Genomic DNA, 26,235 nt, shown 5'->3' on the forward strand with positions numbered 1-26,235 from the left:
ACAAGGCCTATGTCACGTTACATCGAATATCACATTTATATTTAATACAAAGCTAAACAGCTATGGTGACAAAAACACTTTGAACAGCGGCTGACCAAGGTTCAGCACGTCAAATCCCAAAATGTTTAAATAATAAGGCTCTTGTGCTACTTCTTCCAGAGCTTGCCGCAGTTCAGCTCTACTGGAAACCAGATACCGAACTTTGTACAGTTGGGAAGGTGCACCAAGGAAAAGTCAATTTTCTCACAATATATATAGAAAGTATCTTTATTGTCCTCGATAAAAATTGGACATCAGCCTCAGCCAACGCGTTTCGTTCCAAAAACGGAACTTCATCAGGGCTCTTTCCGTAAATAATGGCAAATGTTGCCCGCGCTCAGAACATGATACGGAGGATACGTCCAAAAAATCTGAAAAGTAGACTGTTTGTGCCTAGACATTCAGACTAATCCGTCTTTACATAGGTACACCGCACGATATCGGTAGTGATGATAGTTACAAGTAGGAACAGCCAGTATCTTTGATAAGACACACTGATGGTAACAGCGAATCTTCGTATACAGATTATATACAGCCATGGTGTCTGCATTTTATTCATGTTACAGAGTTTTATATAGCGCGGGTAGCAGAACGCTTTACATAGCGCCGGTTTTGTTGCATGAGGACTCATTCATATTTGTTAGGCACAGGGAGATTTAGTGATTTGCTCAGAATCACAGGATGTTCAGCGTCATTGCCCGAACTTGAACCCAGTTCCCCAGATTTGAGGTTGACCGCCCTAGCCGTTAGGCCAACTGCTCTCCCCAGAGGAGAGAAGCATCATTACTTATATTAAACTGTTGGATGACATTTCCTAATATATTTACCTATTTTATTCAGTTCAAATCATGTTACAATCTCAATTCATAACTCCATTTTCCTCTTTCATTATTCTTTACAAACAGTTGCATTTCAGCTTCATATTTCAATGATCATTAATGCATTTTGGAAATTAAATTTCCTTCTACTGGCTGATATCCATATGTATTTTCAAATCATGTTATCTCCCCATAAATGAACAAATAACTGTTTGACTCTATCTACTAGGAGTCACACAAACGTTATCCTCTACTAAATTTTCCAAAACACCTATTGCCATACCCATAACATGAGCACCCTTATATCCTCCTACAGACCATTCCTCTTCTTTCTACATGCCAATGTAAAAGAAAATACTGTAGCTTTATTTTTCAGTCTTTCTGTGTTCTTCTCCAATCACATCTATTCACTGCATGTCCTCATCTCTTTTTGTATCTGGACCTATTCTCCTCCTATGTCTCTAATCTTGCAGCTCCTTACCCATTACTTCAAGTAGGTTCTGCTAGTGCATTAAATTAATTTAGCTAAATTTAAAATATAACATTTCATGTTTCCCATCCCAATCTTTCAGCTAATCCATCTCCCTTTTTTTGGAATAATCTCCTTCCAGTTTTTAAGAGCACTATTGTGAAAGTGTTATGTCTGTAACAGTATCCCTCCATTGAAGAAGGTATTAGATTTTTTACATGTAACATAATAAATCCTATCTATAGCACAGACCTATCTGCAGGATCAGGAGGGCTGCTGTAGGTAATAGTTGAAGAAGCTATAGCCTAAAATATACATATAATGGTAGGATTTAAGAGAGTACAGAAAAAACTGTTATTTGGATAGCTCGATTCGAGATAGGCAAGTATTCAGTCTAATTTGCTTATAGATGGGATTCCATAATCCAAGATCTAGACAGGAGAAGTATTAGCTATTATGATTTCCAAACTTATACGGCTTCTATTTTTGGTGTTCATGTGGCCATATGTGAGTTTCAGTTTATCATTCAGGTAGGATGATGGTTCCGTGTAGATTGCCTTCTTGAAATCACTACTCACTTCCAGTGGGAATCAGTGAAAAGGTGCTTTAATGGGAGTGTTGTGATCAGATTTTCTGTCTCCTTTACGCTTCTGCCTGCACGATGGATGGTTATGCCTGTGCAGCATCGGGTAGGCCCACCAAAATTGTATTTCTCAGTCCAGATGTGTTAGAACAACAGCTGTGCAGCTAGTTTGAATTTTGATCAAGAATGTTGTTTTTACTTTCCTTGGTAGAATTGATAGGACGAAGGACTCCTTAGTCTAGAGACGTGATCCATTAGGGTGAGATGTTGGTCTATGATAAAGCAGAGAGACTTTGCATAAGAAGCCAGAGAGGGGAAAATTGAGGTAGGGTGTAGAGTGTCAAACCTTCTTTGCATTGGGGGCAGAGACTCATTAGAGAAGAGTAGTTGGGCTCATTTTCAGGAAAAGTGCATTGAGTTGGTTAGTTTATTGGGGAAGGATTTTAGATTTCAATTGGTTATTTGAATATTTGGTATATGTATAACTATATAAGGCAGACACTTCCACCTCTGTACCGTGGTACACTTCTCCAACTTCCAAACTCACCCCTTCCTTCTAACACCCTCACAATCAACTTGCTTTCCTGGATGCTTGACCCTCCTCCCTCCGAGTTATTGATTGCTGTCCTCATCTCACTCCCTGTTCTTCTATTCATCTAGGCTATTTTTTTCTGCCTCAGAGAGTCCCTACTCTCTAAGTCTTTTTCGGGATGATGGGCCTCTGTAGTCACCGTTAAGGTTGGAAAGAATGGCTCCTCATATATTATATAAAACCTGTGCTAGGTTTAGGACGCCGTACATCAATTTCCCATTACCTTAGAGCTACCAAAGTCTCCAATAGCATAGATTTAATGATGGGACCCGGTCCTTGTACCACAAGGCCAAATCACCTGCTTTGCTGCTAGAATGAGGTGCGATATGGTCCTGCCATTTGCTGGTAACATCGGGTAGGTATCCTGGGCTGACACCTCGAAGACTACCTTCTCTGGAGAGTGTTCGAAGAAGGATCTTAGATTATCTATACTGACTGGATTTTCTATATTTGAGCATATCTGAGTTTCATCTGCAAAATCATGTATAAAATATTTATGGTGTGCCTTATTGTGGCAGTGCTTCAATTCATATAATTAAAAAGATGTAGTGAGGGAAGAGATCCTTTTGGAACTTCAATGTATTGAGTTTGGTAAGTCATACTATTTTAGTTAGGTTCATTTTCAGAAAGAAAGAGGACATGCAGTTGGTTAGTTTTTTAGATTAAGTATTTCAGATTACCTATGCAGCTGTATTTGAGTCCTTAAATATAGCTGAGCATTGTCTGCATATTGATGTATGAAAAAATTGTTGCACTTGAATTATAGTTGCCAAAGGTTCAGTATATAAATTGAAAAGATATAGCGAAAGAGCAGATAATTGTGGGAGCACAGATGATTCAAATGAAGCTAATTTTATAAAATGAGAACTTGAGGAGAGGAACGATTGAAACCATTTCAGAACGCCCCATCCATTCCTATTCTTAGTAAGAGGATGTGTATAAGTTCTAGCCTTTTGAAAGATCTCGCAGAATCAGCAGGGAAGCATCTCCTTTGCCCAGGATACTCAGGGAATTCAGTTGTGGCAGTCTATATTTGGGGTGAAAGCCAGATTGGAAGTCTTTAAGCAGGGAGTTTTTGTTGATACGGGACATGAGCTGTCAAGCACCTGCTTTTGCTCTATGTTTTTCCATTTGGAACTCTTGGTAAAATGGTGTCCAGTAAATGAATGCAAAAGGTTTCTCTATGTCATATTTGGTTCTTGCAAGCGCCTGCTCCTTTTAAGGGTTTCATCTGTTCAACTATTAAAGTTCATTGGTACTAGTGTGTGGCCATTTGTTAAAACGTTAAGTCAAATGTGTTATTTGTTCATTTGTTCTAATACTATATTTGCCCACATAATTAAGTCCATGTGGATACTGAATTGTAAATATGGCAAATGTACATTCAGATGTAAACCAAATCTTAACTTTAATTATTTTTCCTTTATGGAAATAGCGTACTGTGCCCCCTGGATCATGTTATTGCAGTCTGCATAATTTGCAAACTCTACTCAAAAGTCTCATTCTTCTTCAGTTTACTAGTATTTCTGCCTCTCTCATAATATCCCTGCCTACTTTAATCATGTCTTTCTAATTCATTGGCATATAATATGCAGAATATGATATTTCCTTAAAGAAGTCCTAAAAGAATTCATCACATTCTACACATTCCAAATATTTCTAAAAAACTCTTTTGATATTGATTTAAGTTGTTAATGAAAGTTGCACTGTTCATACGATACTTAAAATTTTATTTCTTCAATTTGTGTTCCCATGTATCCATCGAGTTTCTTCTATTCCTCAATTTATTAAACGTTTTCAATATCTCTGTTTTTAAAATTGTTCTCTTTTACTTTATCAATTGGCTAAATGGACATTTTTCATTTGGTTGACTGGATGAAAACTTTAGTGATAAAAGCTTTTTAGTCTGTTAGTTTAACTTACATATCCCTATTGAATGTGTTTGTCACTGGTGTTATTGATGTATCCAAAAGGTGTATTGCTGGTGTTCCTATTTTGACAGCAAATTTTACTCTATCATGTCTTTGATTTATTCATTCATAAAATTCCAATAATTGAGATGCTTTTTCTTGCCAAATCCCCATCACTATAATGTTCCAAAACAAGATTTTGGGCATTCAATCAATCAATCGATATACTTTATTCGGTTTTTGTTTGCAAAACCATAAAAGTTACACAAATACAATACATAAAGACAATAAAATATTAACACTATTTAAAAAAATAAAAACAGACTACGTTTCCTCACTGTAAATAATCTAAAGACATGTCTAAAAGAGAAAATTCTACATGTCCATAAAGTGCCTAGATTTCAAAGAGTCTTTTAAAAACCCTACTATAAAAATAATACAATCATCCTTCAACAATTGAAAGTACGTAAGAGCTGGTCTGACTTGGTTAAACTTTAATTTCTTTAAAATAGGAACTAAAAAATACCTCCTTGGAACTTCAAATAAGTTGCAAAAAAACATAAAGTGCAGCAAATCCTGAGGAGACTTTCCATCGCAGCCACAGGACGCTAGCACTTGACCTCTGGAAGCCCCCTTAGGTCTTGCTAGCAGGAGGTGAAAAAGGTTGAGCCGGAACCTAGTTAAAATAAATTTTTCATGTGTCGTCAAGGACCCCATAAGATATGGTTCTGACAAAGGTGTTGATTTAAGCGGTAGGTATGCTCGAACACTCGGTTTCTGGACCTCTACTGAATCCCGATCTGCTTGCCTTCGGCTCAGAAAGGCAGACTTAGCTAATTCCACATGCTTTCTTATGATAACATCTGGGTTAAGAAAAAGGATGCCCCGCCCAATCCAATCGAACCCTTTTTTAATATAGTTAAGCCAGGGAATACGAACAATGTTATCTAGGCCCAGACAATTTTTTAAGATCAAATGAGTGAGGATTAGGTTTTTATTTAACCAACACTTTAGCCAGAAAATTAGAGGGCGTAAGGCAAGAGTGTCGCTTAGGTAGGGGACACCCAATTCCCCGTGTACCGCCATATTTGAGGTTCCTCGCGGGCACACAATAACCTTTTTAAAAACCCATTTTCCACTACCTGGAGGGGTTCTGTTGCCGTGTATCCCCAAATCTCACTACCATAGGAGGCTATCGCTAGACTTTTTGCTTGATACACTTGCAACATTGCTCCAGTCGGTTTCTTCCCCACTTTTGAGGCAAAATTAAAAATTGCTGCATTTGCCCGAACCAGATCCCCTTTTTTTCTGAATTAATGGGTCCCACTTAAGTTGATCGTCAAATAAGACCCCTAAATAAGAGAAAACGTTCGTGCGGGGAATCTTATCATTACCAGTTCTGACCTGGAAGCTCCTCTTTATATGCCTCCCCACCCTCATGACATAGGACTTTGAGGTATTGATGGACAAGTCCCGGTCTGACATAAAACCCAAGAATGCAGCCAAAAGAGCTTGGAGACCCAGTTCAGTTCTGGATAGTAGGACGGCGTCGTCCGCTTAAAGCAAAACGGGGACGCCCCGCCATCCTACATAAGGGAAAACAGCTCCAGATGCCCTCAACACATTTTCTAAATCATTAATATAAAAATTAAATAAAAAAGGCGCCAAAATACAACCCTGACGGATGACCTTCTTAATCTCGAAATCCCTTGTTACCTGCAGATCTTGAGAGTACCTAACGTTAGCTGTGGTCGTTGAGTGCAGGTCCTCAAGAAAGTTGACAATGCTGTTTTCCTCCCCCATTGCCCTCATGGACTGCCATAGCTTAGTCCTGTTTACACAGTCAAAAGCAGATGTCAAATCCATGAAGGCAAGGTGGATGGTTCCAGAATTTGCTACAGTGTATTTATTCAGTATCATAAAAAGATTAAGACACTGAGCAACAGTGGAGCGCCCCGGTCGGAAGCCATACTGGATGTCTGACAATATCTTATTCTCATCCGCCCAGCTTGTTAGTCTCTGTAAAAGGACACGACCCACCACTTTGACCACTGAGTCGATAAGCGAAATTGGTCTATAACAGTGAGTACTTTTTCTATTGCCCTTTTTAAAAACTGGGACTATAGTTGAAGAAGCCCATGACTGGGGGCACCCATTCTTAGCCACGGCATTAAATAGGGACTCAAGAATCGGAGCCCAAAACAGAGGCTCTGATTTGAATAAATCTGGGGGGATCCCGTCTGGGCCTGGTGCTTTATTTATGGTTAGCCCTTGGATCGCTTCCAGGATCTCATTCATGTCCCAACTTATCACAGCATCTTTCCTATTTACGGGCTCTCTATAAGTAGGCTCAAGCGGGCATTCAAACATAGTTTTAAAGTGACATACCCACTCCTCCTCTGTGATGTGAGCCACAAGGCCCACACCTCCTTCCTTATCAAACAGGGGTCCATTCACAACACTCCAAAATCTGGCACTGTTCCTCAGAGTACCAGAGTCGATCAGCTCTTTCCAAGCATCTTCCTGCAGGGCTCCCTTGCGTTTGTCCAGGGCTACGACAGCCACGGATCTCGGATTGGATTCTCGATCTTGCTGCCAGAGCTTCCCTCAACCGTTTAGATGATTTGGAGCAGCTGGCATCAAACCATCTGGGGCCCTGTGACACAGTGCCTTTAGCCGGAGCACTTAACAAATCCCCACTGTTTGCGCTATTACCTCGTAGGCGCCAAGGATTTCGTTGGGAGTGGACCTCACAGATGTGCATAATTTTAATTCCTGGGCACAAGATGTTTTCACCTTATTGAAAAAACTAACGGGAGACACCTGGGACCATTTTAGTCTGCGCTTTCCATCAGTTGCTTTCAGGGTTATACCCCTATTCAAAACCTCCCCCGTTTTTATCAGTAGTGGGCCCGACATATAGACTGATACAGGGTTATGGTCACTGAATTCACTAACTACAATGTTAAAACCACTACAAAAAGATTGTAGCAAAGAAGAAATTAAAATAAAGTCAATGAGTGATCCTCTTCCAGTTCCTTTGAACGTTGTTACATGGAACTTGGTATGAGGGTCAGTTAAGGACATCGTGACCACTAGATCTAGTTCATTTAACATATTGTTTGACAGTTCCCCTTGAAGATGGTGTTCAAAATGAAAGCCCCTCATACGGGGACAACCCAACTCCGAAGTGCAAGATAATGAGGGGTCACCGCAAGGGTGTATACTGAAATCACCAGAAATCAAAAAGTTACAAAATCTGTGGCCCATGTTTTTTTTTATCATTGCACCCAGGTTGGGAATATTGCACACCTCATGCGGACGAACCGTCGAGTTATAAAAGTTAAAAATTCCCCATCTAGTGTCCCCCCTACTTACAGACAATGCCAGAATTCCTAAGTATGTAGATGGGGTCACCTGCAACTTACAGTCAACGGCCACTGAAAGGTAAGTAACTAGGCCCCCCCTAGGTCTGCCACTTGCCGATGGAATGGCCGGGACAAAAAATGCCTTGTAGCCTTCCAAAAAAAGGTCACAGTCCACCGACCACGTTTCTTGTAACCAAATTATAGTGTATTGCTTCACGTAACATACCCACCGAGGATCTAGGAACTTATTAGCCAGCCCAGCAATGTTCCAGGATAAAAAGTTATCAAGCCTCACTGCTGTATGGCACACAGCTGCTGCCCCTAAAGCCTGAAGAGGAGTAACTGATAATGATCCAGGAGACACAGGGGCCTTAAGTCAATCGCAGTTCTCCAAGCCGGATAAGGCCGCAAATCTGTTATCTGTCACCAATGTGTGGGTGCCACATAACTGCCCATCCAAAGCAGGAGCTAAATGGGCTAAGGCGAAAGGCTGTTGCCTGGGAGCTGGATAATTTAACCAACCTCCTCGTTGGCGTACCCTATGGCCATTATCTAGCATTTCCCTGTGGGGGGCAGACTTGTAAAAATAACCAGAGGGTAAAGCCTTAATAACAGACCTGGTAAACGGAGTGAGACTAATGTCCCTGGATAAAATGTGCCCAGCAGTAAGGGGGGTTGTCAAAATTTATGATAACGCAATCACCAGGATCCAATTTACGTGAGGTCCCTATCCAACTAACCCTAGGTGCCATAAGAATATTTTTGTATACACAATGATCCAAGGTGGTATTGTGGGTAAACCAGTGATTTAATTTGTTTCTCAGCTGAGCGTAATCTTCCGTTGCCCCAATAGGGAGAGGGGGTACATTCCCCAATACTACTACATATGGGGTAGATTCAGGTGGAAGATCTATAATCGGAAGTTTCAGTAGCTGGTTTTCCCTGCCCACTGGCCCCCTCTCCCTATGGGTCACGGGAGATCCTACTCTGCTCGTGGACTGACATAAGCTGGCCGGAATATCTGAACTTCTGAACCTGGTGCTATTAAGACTATTCTTGTCATGTGCCTCACCAGTTGCTACAAACCTTACAGTAGACCCACCCCCTGCTCCTTCCCCCACAACTATTTTGCCCCTTATAACTGTGTCATCTATGCGTGTGGGAGGACTAACTGGGGGCATAACTGGAGGATTACATCCTAAAGTCCCCTCCAGCTTGGCCAACCTAGCTTCTATCACACTTATTTTTTGAAACATAGGGTCTAGTAAAGTAGATAGCCTAGTTTCTAGCCTACTCCAAAACTTCCCCTCCTTGGTGTTATCAAATAGTTGCTCTGGCGTAAACTGATTCATAGAGGTGGGATTTCCCTCAATAACAACATTAGTGGAGAGGACAGATGGTGCTTTCCCACGAGGGGTGCCCTGTGCTGGTTATTTTTTAGATTTAGTGTACCCACGTCCCATTTTTTTTGGTAGGGAGGGATTCATTAATACAATCTAGTTTAGGCTTAGCCTTCTGCCCTCTAGTAGTTACTCACATTTTCTTAGGAGTAGGTTCATGCTCCTGAGAAGAGCAAGAGCCTGGAGTTAACATTGTGGCTGTAGGTGCGGATGGGGGTGGGCTAAGCCTAACTAAAGAGGAATCCTGATTTAGTGCCGGCAAAGAGTCGGAGAATGCAGGGGTTAGGGAAAGTCTACCTATCGGGGAGTGTGGATCAAGAGATAACCTTCGTTCTGTTATTTGGATTTCATGAATGAGGGCGGATTCAGCCCTCAAGAGGAAGGCGTCTAGTGTACCAACCACACTTTTCCCTGGGTTTGTTTTCCGCTTACTCATTATTATCAGCCTTGGGGGACTCTAGGAGAAATACACCAGACCCTAAAAAATACTAAATTTGGTAATATTGGCCTAATTACTATGTGTGATATATAAACTACAAAATACAAAGTATGATGTTACAAAATACAGTGTGCAAGGTACAGTTCAAAGTTAAAATTTAAAGCACAGATTACTAAAGTGACAAAAAAACGAAACACCACAGGGCCTTGGTTGTACTCCTCGCAAAATGCAAGGTGCGTTTTAGCAGCAACAATTAGAATAGTTAAACAATAAACGGCGCTAAAGTGCAAGGTGCAGTGCAAAATCCAGGCACAGGGGAGAGTCTCTAGTCCAGTCAATCTTACAAGGATAGGATAAGTGGGTAACAGAGTAGTCATGCCTTGTCCATCAAAAAAAGGTGCATTGGTGATATACAGGAGTCAAAACGTCACCCTACCTACCAGTCAGGTAAAATTAATGATATCACATAAAAAGAGGAACAACAGAACCTGTATAGAGAACCTTAATACTGGTGAAAGGGGGGGTGGCCCTGCCCTGCCTCTTCCTGGCAATGACGGGCAGGACAGGCCCGCCCTTGGCCCGCGCGTGTCCCACGCTGCGGGAGGGCTGCTGTGCTGTCATCGCGCCCCCCGGTGCGGTGACGCGGTAGCACAGTGACGTGGATGCCGGTTGCCAAGCCCTCTGGGAGTTGTAGTCTGGTGCCTCGTTGGGCCGTTCACCTCACTGCCGGTAAATCTGAGATTCTCCTGACTTCCTCGCGGCAGCAGCAGAAGCAGGCGGGACTATGGGTGTATCCGCCGGCTTCCTAGACAGGCGACAGCCGGCAGTGCAGGCGGCAAAGCGTGTCTTTATTAATAAGCACTCCTAACCTGAGGGTTGGGCTGGGCTGGCCTGGCCTGCAGGCTGCAGCTTCACTCTTCAGAGGTAGGCGCGGGCCGGGCAGAGCAGCAGAGAAGGCACTGGCAGCAGGGCAAGGCTAGCCAGGCAGGCCAGGGGCTAGTAATTATTTAAATTATTATTATGGTCGGGACGGGATGGTCCTTCTCAGCGTATTAGCGTCCGTGGCTGGATCCTGGGATCGGATGTGCCGCACGCCGCAAATCAAAATGCGGCTCGGGATCCGCTTGTTGCACCGGCTGGACTAGATTAGCTCTATAAGCCCGGGTATGGGCGCACACATTTAGGACTCCACCCGGACACGGCCTCTGTCGGCCTGCCGGGTTGTTACTGGTTGTTACTGGGCTGCTGCAGCTAGAGTGCTGGGAGCCCGCCGGCTCGATCCCCGACTGGGACGCAAGCAAGTAGAAGATGGCGGGCGCTTCCCAGGCCGCGTCTCTGATGCAGCTCGCTCCGGCGGATGGCAGCAGATTCGGGCTCCGGAGACCTCCAGGTATCAGTGCTGGCAGCCGCCCAAGTGGAGAGGGTGCCCCTGCACTGCTCAGGCCCGTGACACTATGCTAAGGGTGGGGAGTCGGATAAACTCACAGCCTCTGCTCTGGCCGCAGCCGGTCCAACACCGCCCACCGCAAGAGTTGCCTGGCCCCTTCCCGTAATGTAACGTGCCTCACACAGTGGAGAAGTTACGGCATGACATCACTTTAGTAAACACAATGTGGTTTTAACTTGTACATAAATATATTTCCACGTGATGGGGCCATTTTGGAGTCCTTCCTGCTCCTCGACAATCTTAACAACTGGATTTGATTAAATCTGAAACATCCATAGTGGAGTATTATGTGCAATAATTACAACATGAAAATCTTGTTCACTGTCACATGTTGCTGGTGGTGTAGTAACACCCTTTCCACACTATCTATTCCCTTCCAAAAGTATATAGATGTATTAAGAGATTATGAGTAAATAGAATTTTCCATCCATCTGGAACCTTGAAAACAATTAAGTACCTAAGGCAACCAACTTCAGCCTTAATGATTGTCAAAAATGTCTTGATCATTAGCTTTAGGAAATCATCAACATATATTGTCAAAGGCTATAGTACGCAATTAATCTTTTCTATAATTGGTCTTCCTGGAGGATTTCACAACACAATAGCAAACCCGTTAACCCTTTCGCTGCGGCGGGAATTCCGCCGCAGCGCTGGGGGGTGCGGGGGGGCAGCGCGGTGGCGCTGTGCTCATGACGGAGCCGCTCCGTCATGAGCCACGGTTGAGCTGTGCTCATGACGGAACGGTTCCGTCATGACTCCGCCCATTTGCGTTGTCCCCCCGCACAGGCGGGGAAACAGCGCCGCGTAGGCGGAGCGGCCGCCAACGGCCGTGACATGACGGAACCGTTCCGTCATGAGCACACGGCAACCGTGGCTCATGACGGAGCGGCTCCGTCATGAGCGTGCAAGGGGTTAAAATAATGACATATATGGGTTCCAAACAAAGTCTATGAAATGCAAAACCTTATTAGCTAACTACCGCAAAATATTCACAAACAATTGGTTAAACTTAAAGTAGAGACAATGGATTTCAGCCTTTCACTGGTAACCAACTGAGCCAGCAATTGACTTAAAAGCCAATAAAAGGCTATGTTGTCATGCGGGAAATGAACTTAGGCTGAAAAGTTGCAACCTGTTTAGGATGGGTTTAAGCTTTGCTCGAAATTCACAAATCATGTCATTAGCCTGTGACTGGTTTTTGTATGACAGATTGCAGTAGAATTACCAAGTGGGAACACAGTGTTTCTCACGCTTCTCAGTTATGTGGCCAGTGAAGGACTCAAATACGTTCAGGTTTCTTGGCACCTGAGTCCCCAGCAGCAGTCTGGTAGGGCAGAATAATGGCACTCATAATAGGTTAGGTTTGGTTGGTGGCCAGCCTACTACTGTCACAGCAATAAGGAACACACCAGCCCTAATGATTCAGGTCAAAAGTATTTGTTAACCTATCTTGTTCTCCAGTAAGCCAGAATTATGTTGCGCTATGTAAAAACAAAGTCCATGCCTCTTGGGCTACTTAGCACTCTCGTTTGCCTTCCTAGTCATTTACACCTTCATACACTTCTATAGATTAACGCAGGTATGTTTTTCGAAATTGGTTTTCTCAGGTAGTCTCATTAACATGTATTCATAGCGCTTATGTTCTCTTCAGTCCTAGCCATGCTTTTGCTTACTTGAGCTAAGTGAATTTAAGGTAATTCGTTTTTAGCTCCTATAGTTTAATTCTATACTAAAATCTCATCTCACCAAACTGGACTTGGATTCATATATTCATTGAAAGTTGCTCTCGAGGTCTGACAGGAATTCCAATCACTTCTACATGTAAAAATAATGGTCTGAGGTATTGGGGAGGGACACTGCATACAATGTTTGGGACCTCATTTGGCAGGTATCAGCCAATTCATCTATATGTGTCCATTCTTAAAGATAGCACCTATAGCTTGGCTGAGATGGTATGTGAGTCCGACCAGCCTCAAAGCCGAGTTCGGGGGCTCTGATGTGTGTTGGAGAGGATATTTAGCATTAGGCTCTTATTACCACATGTGGCGGATGTGCAAGTGCATCAGAACCTAATGGAATGAGGTTCCGTCTTACATCAAAGACATAAGCGGTAAACTGATTCTTTCTGACCCCCTGACTGCGCCACTGGGAGACACTGATGACGCGGGCTTATGCCCATTGTTATTTCCTATAGGACGTTTAATGCCGCAATTCTTGCAAATGTGCATACTGACTATTGCACAAAAAGGAAAGGCCCTGAACAATCACTATGACCCTAGAGTGGACGAAACGTTGGAACTTACATGCAATGGAAAAATCGAAAGCTACAGTTAAAGATAGGCAGTTCAGTTTAAGACAATGTGAATACTTTTGCACACCTATATGAAAAGCCAAGCATTGAGTATGCACTTGCATCCTACGCCCCAATTAGTTTTTAGTGCACGAGTGTCCCCTCCTCCTTGATGCTTTATTAGAAATGTGGCAGACTCTTGGAACATGTATCAATATGCTTCTTTTCTTTGTCTGTCATAGCTAGGGTCTAACTATCAAGTTTTCCTCACAATTTGATCTTCAATATTAGATGCATCTGTGGATGGTGATGTGCAAAAACTTCTATTCCACTGCAAAGTGATATTTAGTTAATGTACCCTGATGACAAAAGAAGTTGGGTGTATAGACTCATATGAACCCCGTATGTTTCCTAGCAAAACCTCCTATACTTTGGTTTAATCAGCAGTTACCGCCAGCGAGATTTTGAAAATACCTGCAATATTTATATCAAACTCAAGGCATGTATGCATGCTTTAAATGAGCAGGTACTGACAGGTAGTTAGATCCTGAACTTCTTTAATTTAAAAAGGAGAGTACATCCACTTCCCAGCACTGCTGCAATAGATGTAATGGAAAAGTACTGGCACTTTTCAGGAGCATCAGATAGTGAGTACCTGCACTTCTATGTTTACATTTAAGGCACTGCATGTAGGCATCAGTGTGTAGCATGTTTTGACATGACCAGCCACTAAAGCAGACAAAGCACATTGGAATGAAAACATATTTGCCTCTATTGCCAGATAAAGTAGCACAATTGGGCTGAGGTAAACAAAGGACTCACTTCTCAGATTCGCTCAAAAGGAAGATGCATTCAATTAGCAATGTGTGATATTTCATAAAATAATGCAATCGTTGAGCAGAGCATACATTTTTGGTAACATATAACAGATTGAACAACTACTGAGGACGATGGCCTAGAGACAGTAAAGTGTTGGTACAGTTGTAAGATAATTTTTGGGTGCGACTGCTACTGAGAAAACATCTTGCACTGGCTACCCGAGTCCATGTAACTTCCATTAGTGTGTGACATATTTCCATAGAGGCCCACCTCCATGCCAATTACATTGTGAGTACTACTGCTGGACAGTTATTGTAAGTACTTCAAGTGACATGTACCAAATGTAAATTATTTTCACAATCCTACATTTAAATTATCATAGGTTATGGCTGTATCTGGTGAATAAAGCCCTATTCTCAATGTGCTGTAATGTGTTTCTAGGGGTTCTTCAACTTGGCACTGCTTCATCAAGAGGGATTTGTGCTACAAGATGATTTGCTGGAGAAGTTAAAAATTAATACAACTGCTGACCCTGCTGACGTGTCTATACTTTTACAGCTTTATGAAAGGTAAGTTTATGTTTTTGTTAGGCTCCACATTCCATAGCAGTTGTCTGGGGCATCTATATTGCCTTCTCGTGCGTGCAGTACCTAGTGAATTAGCTGCAACCTTTAGACTTTCACAAGATCCATGCCGTCTAGACATTCAAAGGGGATGGTTATGTGATGTTGCTTCCTGTTAATGGATCCTTGTTACTATTCGGAAACACTAAATGGCAATGCGGGATCCCTGAACACTTCTAAAAGAGAGAAAGAATATCCCCCCCCCCAAAAAAAAAGCATATGTAAGGGCAATGTATCCTTTCTAATTTGTATGTTTTCGAGACATTAGATCCTGTTACCTTCACTAGCCTGTCAAAGTGAATTAAGGCTACGGTGGCTATGCTGCCTGCCTAGGATTATAGAGGCTTTTGGCGGCTTAAGTTGACAAAGCACTTTTTCTTCTGTGTCAACCTTTATTCCCATTAAAGTAATTTTTAGGTCTCGCATAGGCAGCGCATGCGCTGCCTCTACGAGGCATCAAGTAGTCAGTATTAGTGGTGAAACTCCACCCATTGCGTTTATATTTGTTTTTTAGCTTGCCATTGGTTACATCTGGCATTGCTCTTTTTATGTAGCTCATTCATTGGTTGGTGGTCCGAAATGTCACTTCCGTTTTGCCTCCCTTTTGCAGGAAGCAGCACTGACCAACTAGAGTTTAGTTCCGCTACTCCACATTATCTACTCATTTTGGGACTACTTCCTTGTTTATTTTCCACCGCCGTTCACCACTAGCTGCCTAGTTTGGAAGTGTTGGCTTTTTCGTTTCCTGTTCCGCCCCCCTCCCTTTGGCCGTGTTCTCCATCCTTCCGCCCTCTTTCTCGTTGTCAGTGTCACCGTTCCCTTTGTTCTCTCCCCCCTCCCGCTGTCCGTTTCCCCGTTCTCTTTGTTCCGCCCCCTCCCGTTGAGTGTGTTCTCCATCCTCCTGCCCCTTTCCCGTTGTCAGTGTCCCCGTTCCCTTTGTTCCCGCCCCCCTCCCGCTGTCTGTTTCCCTGTTCCCTTTGTTCCCGCCCCCTCCCGCTGTCTGTTGTTTTGCAGCTTGTGGCAGTCATGGAGGTGCACGCTTGTTTTTTTTATGGCCTCAGCGTATTGCGGCTGTTTTAGGTTAGGGACTGCATGACCCCCGGCAAAGGCTGCGTTACTCCACCGGCCACTTCCTGCCCTTCCATGTGGTTCACCTACTTTCTGCTCTACTACCACTCGGTGCTGGGCTTCAACACCACCTATGCTGGGGTCCTCCTCCTCCTGGGCCAGGTGGCCGACGACATCTGCACCCCTCTCGTGGGTTACGAGGCAGAGAGGTCCCCCGGGTGCCGCCGGTACTGCTGCTGAAAATCCTGGCACATGGTCGGTAAGTTTGTCGGTTTGCCATTTGTGTATTGGTGTACATCTTTCAGTGTCAAGTGTGAGTACCTCTGATATCATATCAGGTCGCTCCATGTTGGCTGTGCTCTAGCACTCCAGTAGTGGGCTATGCTTTTAAAACACGTTGTATCACATGACTTGGTTTAAAGAATCACATGACTTGGTTTAAAGAATCAGTTGATTTCAGGATAAAAAATCAGGGCCGGAAACATGGTGTCATTCTGACACTGAGTAATCTGGTAACCCTTGCTGCGTTTCTACGCTTTATTTTATGTCTATACGCACAAAGGATGCTTTGTGGTATTGCAAGCAGACATTTGTTATGAACTCTAACATAAATAGAATGACTGAGCACAGGGCCAGATTTGCGTCTGTCTTTTAGCCAAGCTGACACCACCACGAGGCAGTTCGGGATGCTACAATAATGTTAGTAAACATCAGTTTTCTTCTAATTGCGATGCAGAGATAAACATGCACTAAAATAGTTGCATGTAAAACCATGATACAAGTTCCTGTAATCGAGGCTTGATGACATGACTAAATTGCGTGCCCTTGGACGTCTCAGGTTTCTGTCCCTCGGGACCCATCACTGCTGTCACTGAAAACAATTTGATACAAGCTATTCAACATTAACAATGCCATAAGGAGTGACAGCCAATATGAGCGGCACAGATAGTTTCTTCGACATTTTGGATAGTTTGCAAGTTTACAGCACTTTGGAACTGGTGAACCGGGTGTGAGTCTCTGCATTGGTTCTACATCCTGTGATTCTGGGCAGATCACTTAATTTCCCCCTGCCTACAAAAAATGAATGTAACGTAATTGGTGCTCATGCAAAAAGCGCTCCAATACACTCGGGTCGAGTTTGCGCTGACCCGAGCTTATTGGAGCTAAATACATTGGCCCTAAGCTTCCTCATTCTGAGCAGGGTAGATTCCATTATACATGAATGACTGACTATACCAGACCTGCACCAGTCTTCCAGATTTAACGCCATATTGGGGACACTCACCTAATTTCATTCATAGTGCCTGCTACTTCACTCCGCAGTTACCTGTGATTAAGGGAGGGCAGACAAGAAGAGTAAGTTCACTGTTCCCATACTGCCACTGTCTACTGTCAGAGCTTATTCTGCCCTCAGTGAACTCATTCTTCTCGGTTTGAGAACGTACTTCCTCGAATGACCCTGCAGTAGTCTGATTTTACACTCACTGTAATGTCTGCAGTCCTGTCCATGTTTGTTTCAGAGCTCTCTGTCCCTCAGTGGCCATGCATTTGCAAGGTTTATGTACTCGCTGTGCCATTCATGGCTCTATCCATGTCTAGCTTCAGAGCTCACTGTGCCTTACTTGATACTATCCATGTCTGGTTTCAGAGCTCACTGTGCCCAGAGTGAGGCTGTCTGTGTCACGTTTAGATCAAACAGCCCCTCCGTGACCCTGATTTGGTCTACGTTTTTCTCATTGTATCAATGGCCATGTCTACCTTCAGAGCCCTACGTGATCTCTTCCTTGTGTGGGTTCCGATCCCCGTGCCCCCAGTGATACTGTTAATGTCTGATTTTGAAGCCCTTGGTGCCCTACGTCACCTGATTCTTGTCTGGGTTCAGACTCCCTGTGAGCTCTGTGATTCTGTTTAGATTTCAGAGCTCACTGAACCCGGACAAGGACGAGATGACGTAGAGCACAGACTCCATGTACCCCAGGGATCCTGTTGATGCCCCTCTTCAGAGGGCATTGTCCCTTTTATGATCTGTTTCTTGTCTGTGCAACAGTAAAGACTGTCAAAGAATCAGAGGGAAGCTTGAGGGAGACAGTGGGTTGCTACTTTTGTGGGCATGGGCTGGTGTAGAGTGCAGGTGGCCACCACCATTTTCAGACTATCAGCCTCCAGCACCACTGCACATAACAGCTAGCCTTTTTGTGTGTCTTACTGTCTCCATGGGATTGTGATGAGACAGCCTGGTGTGTTGTGCCTCAGACTTTATAGTATTCTCAAGTCCTAGTGATGTTGTGATGGGGAGCACGCTATAGGCATATGGGACTGAGGGAGCATGGTTGGTGAACGCCTCCTTGCACCAGCCAGCTTGTTCTGAAGGTGAGGAGACAGATCACATGAGTTTTGTTTTTAAGGATGTGGAATCTGCTGCCTGGAAGTGGTGTCTTTGTTCCCAGCATACTAACTGCTGTAAATATTAGCCAGCTATTTCTTGGCTAGCACACACCTCAGTCTTGTGCTTCGCACAACCAGAACAAGCATTAGCAAAGCCAATGGTTGTGCATACGAAAGGTATTGCCTTTGTCAATATTTGTTACCTATGTTTTACAGCAGCAAGCCTGTTGTGCACCGTGGCTGAAAATAAAAACATAAACTCTACGATGTGGCCATCTCATAAGCAACGACTATAAGTTTAAAGTGCGTGTTTGCGCTCCACTTACAGGTTTTCAAAACACATAAATAAAATGCGTTGTCATTTATAATGCCAATAGCTCAAACTCTCGCAAATGCGAGAACTATTGCATTGCAAATGCTTGTTTTTTTAGGTTTTCTGTTGTTAAACGAATTGAAGGAGAGAAGTTAATGTAGCCAGGCAGCTCTGTTTTTCTAAACCGGGTTTTAATTTTGTGTTGTTTACTTTGTACGTTTGTATCAAAAGTAAAAAAAAAAAGCTAATGGTGACTTTCCATCAGCATTATTTTTTCCTCTATACTTCACAATTGCTCCTGAGTCCTGTATGTATGCAGTAATATTCAGTATGTATGATCAGTGGTGGTCGTTAAGTACAGCTTGGAGGGAGACTGGGGGCCCACACACACACGCACTCACTTACACCCATGCATTCACATGCAGAAATTCACGCACACTCACACCCATTCACAACACTTACTCACAAATACACATACATGCATGCACCAAACAGGCAATAAAAAACACTTACCTGCTGCAGCTCTCGGGGAGAGAAGCCTTCGAGTTGCCAGGATGGTTAGGTCACCCAATGAGGGGAGGCAGCACTCCCTACCTCATCACAGAGTAGGATGAGGTCAGAGAGACTGCTAACCCCCCCAGTGTGTGAGGAGGTGTCAGTGATAGACACTCTGCCCTGGGCACTTCAGGGCTTCAAACTGAAGCACCTAGGTACGAGGCTATCACTGATGCTCTCCCTCGTCATGAGAGGGAGGGCCTCAGGGTCCTTTGCTGAGCTGAAGAGATCATGCCCACAGGAGCTGTGACATCGTCATCCCAGCAAAGATCGGCTCAGGCAGCCAGGGGCCTGCGCATTCAGCACATGTCTCATTCCTGGCTGCTTGACCTGTAAATAAAGAGTGTCTGCCAGGCTGACCTTTGCTCAGCCTGACAGACCCTCTATGTCCAAAAGGTGCGGGCGTGGCCACTCCGCCCTTAAGGACGGGCCGCTGCTGTGTATGACTTTAATGAAGTTAAATATGATAGATGACCGATGTTAAATATAAATAACTTTTTGTTACGTGGCCCCGATTATGAGTTCCACCGCAGGAATGCGATATGTCATATTAGAAACCGATACGCCCTGTTTCAGCTGTGATAATTATGACCTATACTGATTAAGCCTTTCAAGATGAGGCATAACGTGTTATTTTCCACGCAGTTTCCACAGTAAATATAACCATGTTTAAACTGCCGCTATTTGACTGCGAAAAGTAGGTGCAGACTTTATTGCTTCAAGTTGCACATCGTGTAGTTGTGAACCATGTGCTAACTCGTTTTTGGGGTGGGTTTTCAAAAGTTATGAGACAATCGTGGATTGTGCAGTGCTTTATGCCACTTAGTGCTTGACTCATTGCGCTGAGTGAAACAGAACAGAGGTACGGAATGAAGAGGCCAGTGGTGGTGGAACACTTTTCAGAGTGGGTACAGTGCTTTAAATGGGCCGGTACTCACCGGTACTGAGTACCGACACTTCTGTTTTTCCCCTCCAAGAGTACCGGCACTTCTCCGTAATTAAATAGAATACCGGTACTCACTGTCACACAAAGTCATGTGAGCATGCATCGCATTTCTACACTGCGGCGCATGCTCACATATTGGTGATTTCACAAGGAGAGCAGTGACGCCATGGCGCCAAAGCAGAGCAACATGTGACCCAGGCGCGCAACGCCCATTGGACTCAAAGGCCTTTGCCCACCCCTCCCACCCCCCCTCGTGTGTTGCAGCCCGGGATGAGACAGTTTCCCGAGTACTTCACAGGTCTTTAAAAGACCTTTTGCTCATTAACGAGGCTCTGATGTTTTTCACCCCTTAGAGCCCCTGCACCTCCACTCTATCTTTTGCTTGAAGAATCAGACCCCCCCCCCCTCCACACACGAAATTTGCCTCTAGTTGTGCCTCAGGTGTGACCTCCCCCACCAGGAAGCTATGCGGTGGGAAGAAAGGGAAGCTCTTTAAAAATCACAATTTGCTCTGGCTTTCCCTTTCTTCTGAGCGAAAAAGACGTAGAGGATAGCACAGCAGACGGCGGGTGAAAAAGGGGACAACTGAGGAGAGCTTTCAGAAGTGAAGGGGTATAAGCACAGTCAGCTAAATAAATCGAGGGAATATCTGAAAAAGAAGAAAGGGACAAGCAAACGATATTTGAGAATACACTGCGGGCGTGGGGCAGTGGGTTTAAAATAAAGCACCTGATGAATGAGATGAGGATCATCTGATGAGAGTCAGGGTTGGGTAGGTGTCCCAAGAAAGAGCCAAGGCTTTCGAGAATGACACAGGTCGGTGGAAAAGGGCCTGTTGTGTGAGGACAGAGCGACAGCTACAGTGGCAGAGATTGGTATTTTAAATGGGGGAGGGGTATCCCAGAAAAGCAAGAGAAGGAATTTGATGAGATGAACGAAAGGGACATTTAAGATGAAAGGTGGCGTGACCACCTGAAAAAAGAGAAAATGTAAAGAGACACATGGGGCATCGGAGGGGACATGGGGCTAGTAAGTAAGGGCTAGGGACATCAGAGGGTAGAGGTAGGCGAGTATCTCGTCATCCAAAAGAGTGTTATCTAAAGCGGGGGCTGAATAGAAAAATAATTTTATGGGGAGGGTGGTATTTTTAAGTCGTATTTTTTTTTTAGCAGCTAATATAAAGTTTACCATAATGTGACTCATTTTTTTGTAACAAAGTTAAACAATGAAAGGCTCAACAAACAATCATAAGAATTCAGATTGCATACTTGGAGGAAGAATGGATTTATCAAAATACTTAAACACAGTATAGATCTTACTAGGGCACACTGGAAGGGGAAGAATAATATGCACGGAGTTAAAATGTGCATTTACCAGAAAACACTGAATGTAGCTAACAATATAAGCATTCAAACACGACTAAGACATGACATCCCATGGCTTGGTGAATGTTTCTCATTCTATGATGTAAGATCACACTTTGAATTGCTTCCAGAATGCTTGTGTCTGATATCAAGCATTTCTCAGAAACAAGGCCTATTCCAGATTGTCAAGTACGCTTTTTTGCTGTCATACACGTGCTCAGTCACACTGTTTGGTACTTCTTTGTTGTTTAAACCCGATAAGTGCTACTCTCCAAACAAAAGCACTTCAACACCCCATAAGGGGTAACAAGCGCTATTTAAATGCAAACCTTTTTCCCTCTTCTATCTCTCTGCTATCCTTCTGAATCCAAATAACTGACTAGCCTATCCACCACTCAAATTAGTTTCATATTTCACTATACTAATTCAACACTAATCCTTCTTGGGTTCCGGAGTAGTGCGCTACTTGCCGAAAAAGCGCTTCGACGCCTCGTCAGGGGTAGTAAGCGCTATATAAATGCAATTACAATACAATACAATACCTTCAGTGTGGGTGGATTTGGCCAACTTCTACAAGCCCTTGATGGGAAGTGTTACAGTGGTTAAGGTGCTTTCATGGGTTTCTGAATATTGTTAAGGAGGCTAATGGGCAGAGAGTTGCCTCCATTCAGGTGGGTGAGGACCAGGGCTTCGACTGACACTGACATCTGGAAGGAAGGATGTCTGGAGGCAGAGCTCTTACCATACTGGACAGGCCCATATCCAGTTACCTGCCACAGATGAAGAAATTACTAGATTCCTCAAACAGTGAATGTTGCTGACATCCTACAATAATCACAAACAGGGAAATTCTGTTTTATTTCTGCATGTCAAAGACTCTCTGCCTTCGGGGAGGGACACTTACAGCCAGCCCTTCACCTCCTTTTATAGCGAATTGATGTAAATTCACATAACTTTCTGGGGAAAATAACTGCAGTTTTCAGCTAAATAAAGTAAAACCATCTATTTTAGGTGTGGTTTATCTTTCATTTGCTGCCTTCTTCTGGATGCACACCCAGCACTCCTGCTTGGGAGTTCTGCACCCACAGAGTGCCACTAGTGTGTTGTGACAAAAGTATAATATGAAAATGGATTTCCATCCATGTAAAATTAGTGAATTGGCAAAGTCGTACACAGACTACTGTAAATATTGTCCCAAGAATGTAGTTGTAATTTCAGATGTGGCCAGAGGGCTAGACCCCTCAGGCCAGGCATGGAGCTTAAGAACCACCCACACCACTACATGCCAGGACGCATATCCCCGCACTGGAAGGAGGGATCAGGCAGGGAAGTCAAAAGAAGGAAGGATCATGGCTAGCCGGGGAATCGCAGGCATGTGTTTCCTTCTACAATGCTGTGGAGGCATCCATAAGTGTGCGGCTGTGAGCAGTACAGAGATATGAACGAGAAGTGCCAAATGTCTGCCCCTCCCAATGCCCCTCCCAATTTCCACTACAGCAGCTTAGAAATCTGTAGGGTTCCACTGCGCTATGAGGTGCACCAGACTGGTCATCACCAGTTGACACAACAGCTGGCTGTATCTGGTATTCATGAAAAAAGTGATCCCAAAGCACCTAAGTGAGGAAGCCAAGCCTTTGACTTGAGGAGAAGGAGCAGGCCTACGGGAAGCTTTGAGCGTCAAACACATGTGGGTACAGGGTGCCTCCCATATCAGAAACCGTGGCTACAGCAGGCCTGCTGACCACCATCATCAGTGACACTGCGGTCATATGTACATGGTTATATGTGCCTCCATCCCTTTACTAGCCCCTCCGAATTTTGGACTAGATTTTGCTGGGTGGCACAGCATCTGAAAGTGAATGAAAGGGTGAAATATTATTGCTCTGTAACCCAGATAACTTTCTTCTCCCAGGATCACTAGCATGACAACTGATGGCTTCCTTTCACCCGATGCGAGTCAGAGTTGCATTTTAGGATGTAGTCTTTTTTCCTTTAATTAATTTTCAGTAAAACAAGTCTCTGCACCTTTTAATGTTTTGTTTAATATACAGGTGCCTCTGACAAAAAGGAAAACCTGATAGTTACCTTTCAATAGTCTGTCAACTAGTACAACTTAATACATGCAAGGGCATCAACAATAAATTGTAGAGGGAAGCAATTTTACATCATTCGCAACCCAAAAAAATTCTTGAGCCCTTCAAATGTTTTTCATTAGACCCACCCTTAGTCCCGCCTCTAGCCCCGCCTCCTTGCCACGCCCCCAGCTCGATCTGATGAGCACCTGCACTTTTTTTTCCCCATTCAAAGAACTGAGTGGGTATGCTGCCATCCCTCTTAAATCACTGAAGTCATAGGGATTGTGATAAACTCAAGTTTCCAAAAAGAACAAGTGTATGTAGCAAATGAGTCACGTCCATTCAGCCGGAGTGTAATAGGGGTGTTGTATGTAGCTGGTGGGAAGTTTTGGAGCAGACTTTTAAATATGTTAATATAGCATGCTATTCTAGCGCTCTATCATTTACGGACAGCACATTCTCTATTGAAAAGGCCACAAAATGTTCACAGACGTGCATTTTTACTGATAACACTATATATTGCACGAATAACAATTTGAGAAAAATGAGGTTCCAGGGACTAATGACCATTTGCACATCACTACGTAAAGGGCCTAGATTTGTATTTAATTTTATTAAAAATGTTTGCTTCCATTTCACTACAGACTTACAAAAACAGTGCTTCATATGTGCTTTCTTAACGTCTGCTATATTTTGAAATATTTGTGCTATACATTTACTTGTATTTAAATTGTCGGTGTTAGAAAGAAATTAAATCTTACAGCCTTTCCTTTCAAATTGCTTGCACTCCAGCAAGATTACCACATAGTTCACTTTACAAAATCCTCTCACTTTGCAGTGAGAAAACGAAAAGTGAACACCAATTTCCATATTAAACGAATTTGCATCAATTTGCCAGAAGACATAACCTCATATTTGACCTCTTGCTTTGAACACACAGCAAATATACAAAGATCAAGACAACATTTTAAGGCATTTTTATTGCTCACTCACCTTCCGAACTCCAGCATGATAATTTCTGGGGGTGCTGCATCACCCTCTGTACCCTACTTCCAGCGCCAATGGGAGAGGCATTCTAAGATGGCGTCGTCGTCACCAAAACACTTGAATCTCATTCGGATGGATAGTGCATATACTGGCCTCAGGCGTCTCCTCGAAAGTAGGAATGGAAGGAGAGTACTGAGTAGTATTCATTTTTTAAATATTATTTCTACTTTGATTATTTTAAAAATAAATGATTCTTGCCCTGCTCTCTTTATCTGTGATGCAAATTTTTCTGTCCCCGTTTTGGCCACGTGCTTCTTGTTATTTACTGCATTTAAATATACAAATGGTTGGTGCTTTTTACTTTGTCATTCTCTCTTCTCCTGTTTCACTTCAAAAGAAAATGCTGCTGAAGGCTCGCCACGCTCTTTTCTTTTAGTAAATTGAAAGTCCTTCAATGTGAATAGTTAAGACATATAGGGGCATATGTATCAACATCACCATTTGCGATTCTCAAATAGCGATTTTTAAAGAATCGCTATTTGAGAATTGCAAAACGGGATGTATTTAAAAAATTGCAAACTTTTTGAGATTTCTTAAAATTCCTTAATTGCGATTAGCAAATTGCGAAATCGCAATTAAGGAATACCTGCCCATTCATTCCTATGGGCCAGGAGACCCATAGGAATGAATGGGAAGTAATTCTCAAATAGCGAATCGCAATTTGCTAATCGCAATTTGAGAATAATTTCAAAGGTGCAAGGGTGTCATGATGACACCCTGATGCACCCCTGAAATCAGCATGTGTGTGCATATGGCGCACATACATGCCCTAAGGGCATGTATGAGCGCCACGTGGCACTTTGTAAAATTCAAAAAAGTGCTTTTTGAAAGGAAATCGCAAATTACCACCAACTGGAAGTTGGTGGTAATTTGCGATTTCTTAAGGATAATTCGCACAACTTGGGTGCTTTTTACATATCATTTAAGAAATCGCAATTTGCGATTTCTTAAATGCTTACGCAAAATTAAGAAATCGCTAAATTAGCAATTCCTTAATTTTGCGATGGGATTTGCCTCATACATCCCGATTACCGATTTTTTAATCGCAAACGCTGTTATTTTGCGAATCGCAGCGTTTGCGATTAAAAAATCGTTTGATACATATGCCCTATGGCTCGATAACTCTTAATCTATCCGCACAATTACACCACATTAAAAACTTTTTCAGGAAGGACAGTTTTTCGATGTTTGAGGTGATGCCTGAAGCATATTCAAGAAACAAATCCATTTGCATCTCAAAGAAAATCCAGGCCTCGCCATTATTGCCCCAGAGAAGATCCGTTTTCCTAGGTTCCAACTGTCCTTATCGTAGGCCTGGCTAGACACAGCTTCAGCTGTGTGGCTGTGATCATGTCATGAACAATAAATAATACAGGAGCAAAGGCTTTAGTTTCTTTGGGCCAGGCCCCTCCATGCATTGCTTGAAGAAAGTGTAACTCACATTTTAGATTAGCCTAGAAGAGGAGTTTTGCTCACTCTCATGGTACCATTTGATTTGATAGTTCCTGCTGGGGTTCTTCTCTTGCAGAACTGGTATGGTTAATTGTCCATGTTCTGCAATGGAGATGCATTCTTCGTATGTGTGAAAGCACCTGATTTGTTCAGCCATCAAATATGGGGCAAATGCCACGTACTGGACCCAAACCCAGATCCGCTCAGAGGCCACACATGTATGATGCTGTAGT

The 26,235-nt window shown here is 43.3% G+C and overlaps 1 protein-coding gene across 1 annotated transcript in view; it reads left to right on the forward strand.

Moving 5' to 3' along the window:
* The window catches only part of SEL1L3 (SEL1L family member 3), a 714,608-nt gene that overhangs the window by 646,154 nt on the left and 42,219 nt on the right, over positions 1-26,235 (forward strand). Inside the window, exon 21 of the mRNA XM_085642308.1 lies at positions 14,616-14,743. Coding sequence (XP_085498434.1) covers positions 14,616-14,743 — 128 coding nt within the window. The remainder of the gene's footprint in view (positions 1-14,615; positions 14,744-26,235) is intronic.

The sequence above is a fragment of the Triturus cristatus genome, chromosome 2_2 (assembly GCF_964204655.1).
Source record: "Triturus cristatus chromosome 2_2, aTriCri1.1, whole genome shotgun sequence".
Taxonomy (NCBI): Eukaryota; Metazoa; Chordata; class Amphibia; order Caudata; family Salamandridae; genus Triturus; species Triturus cristatus.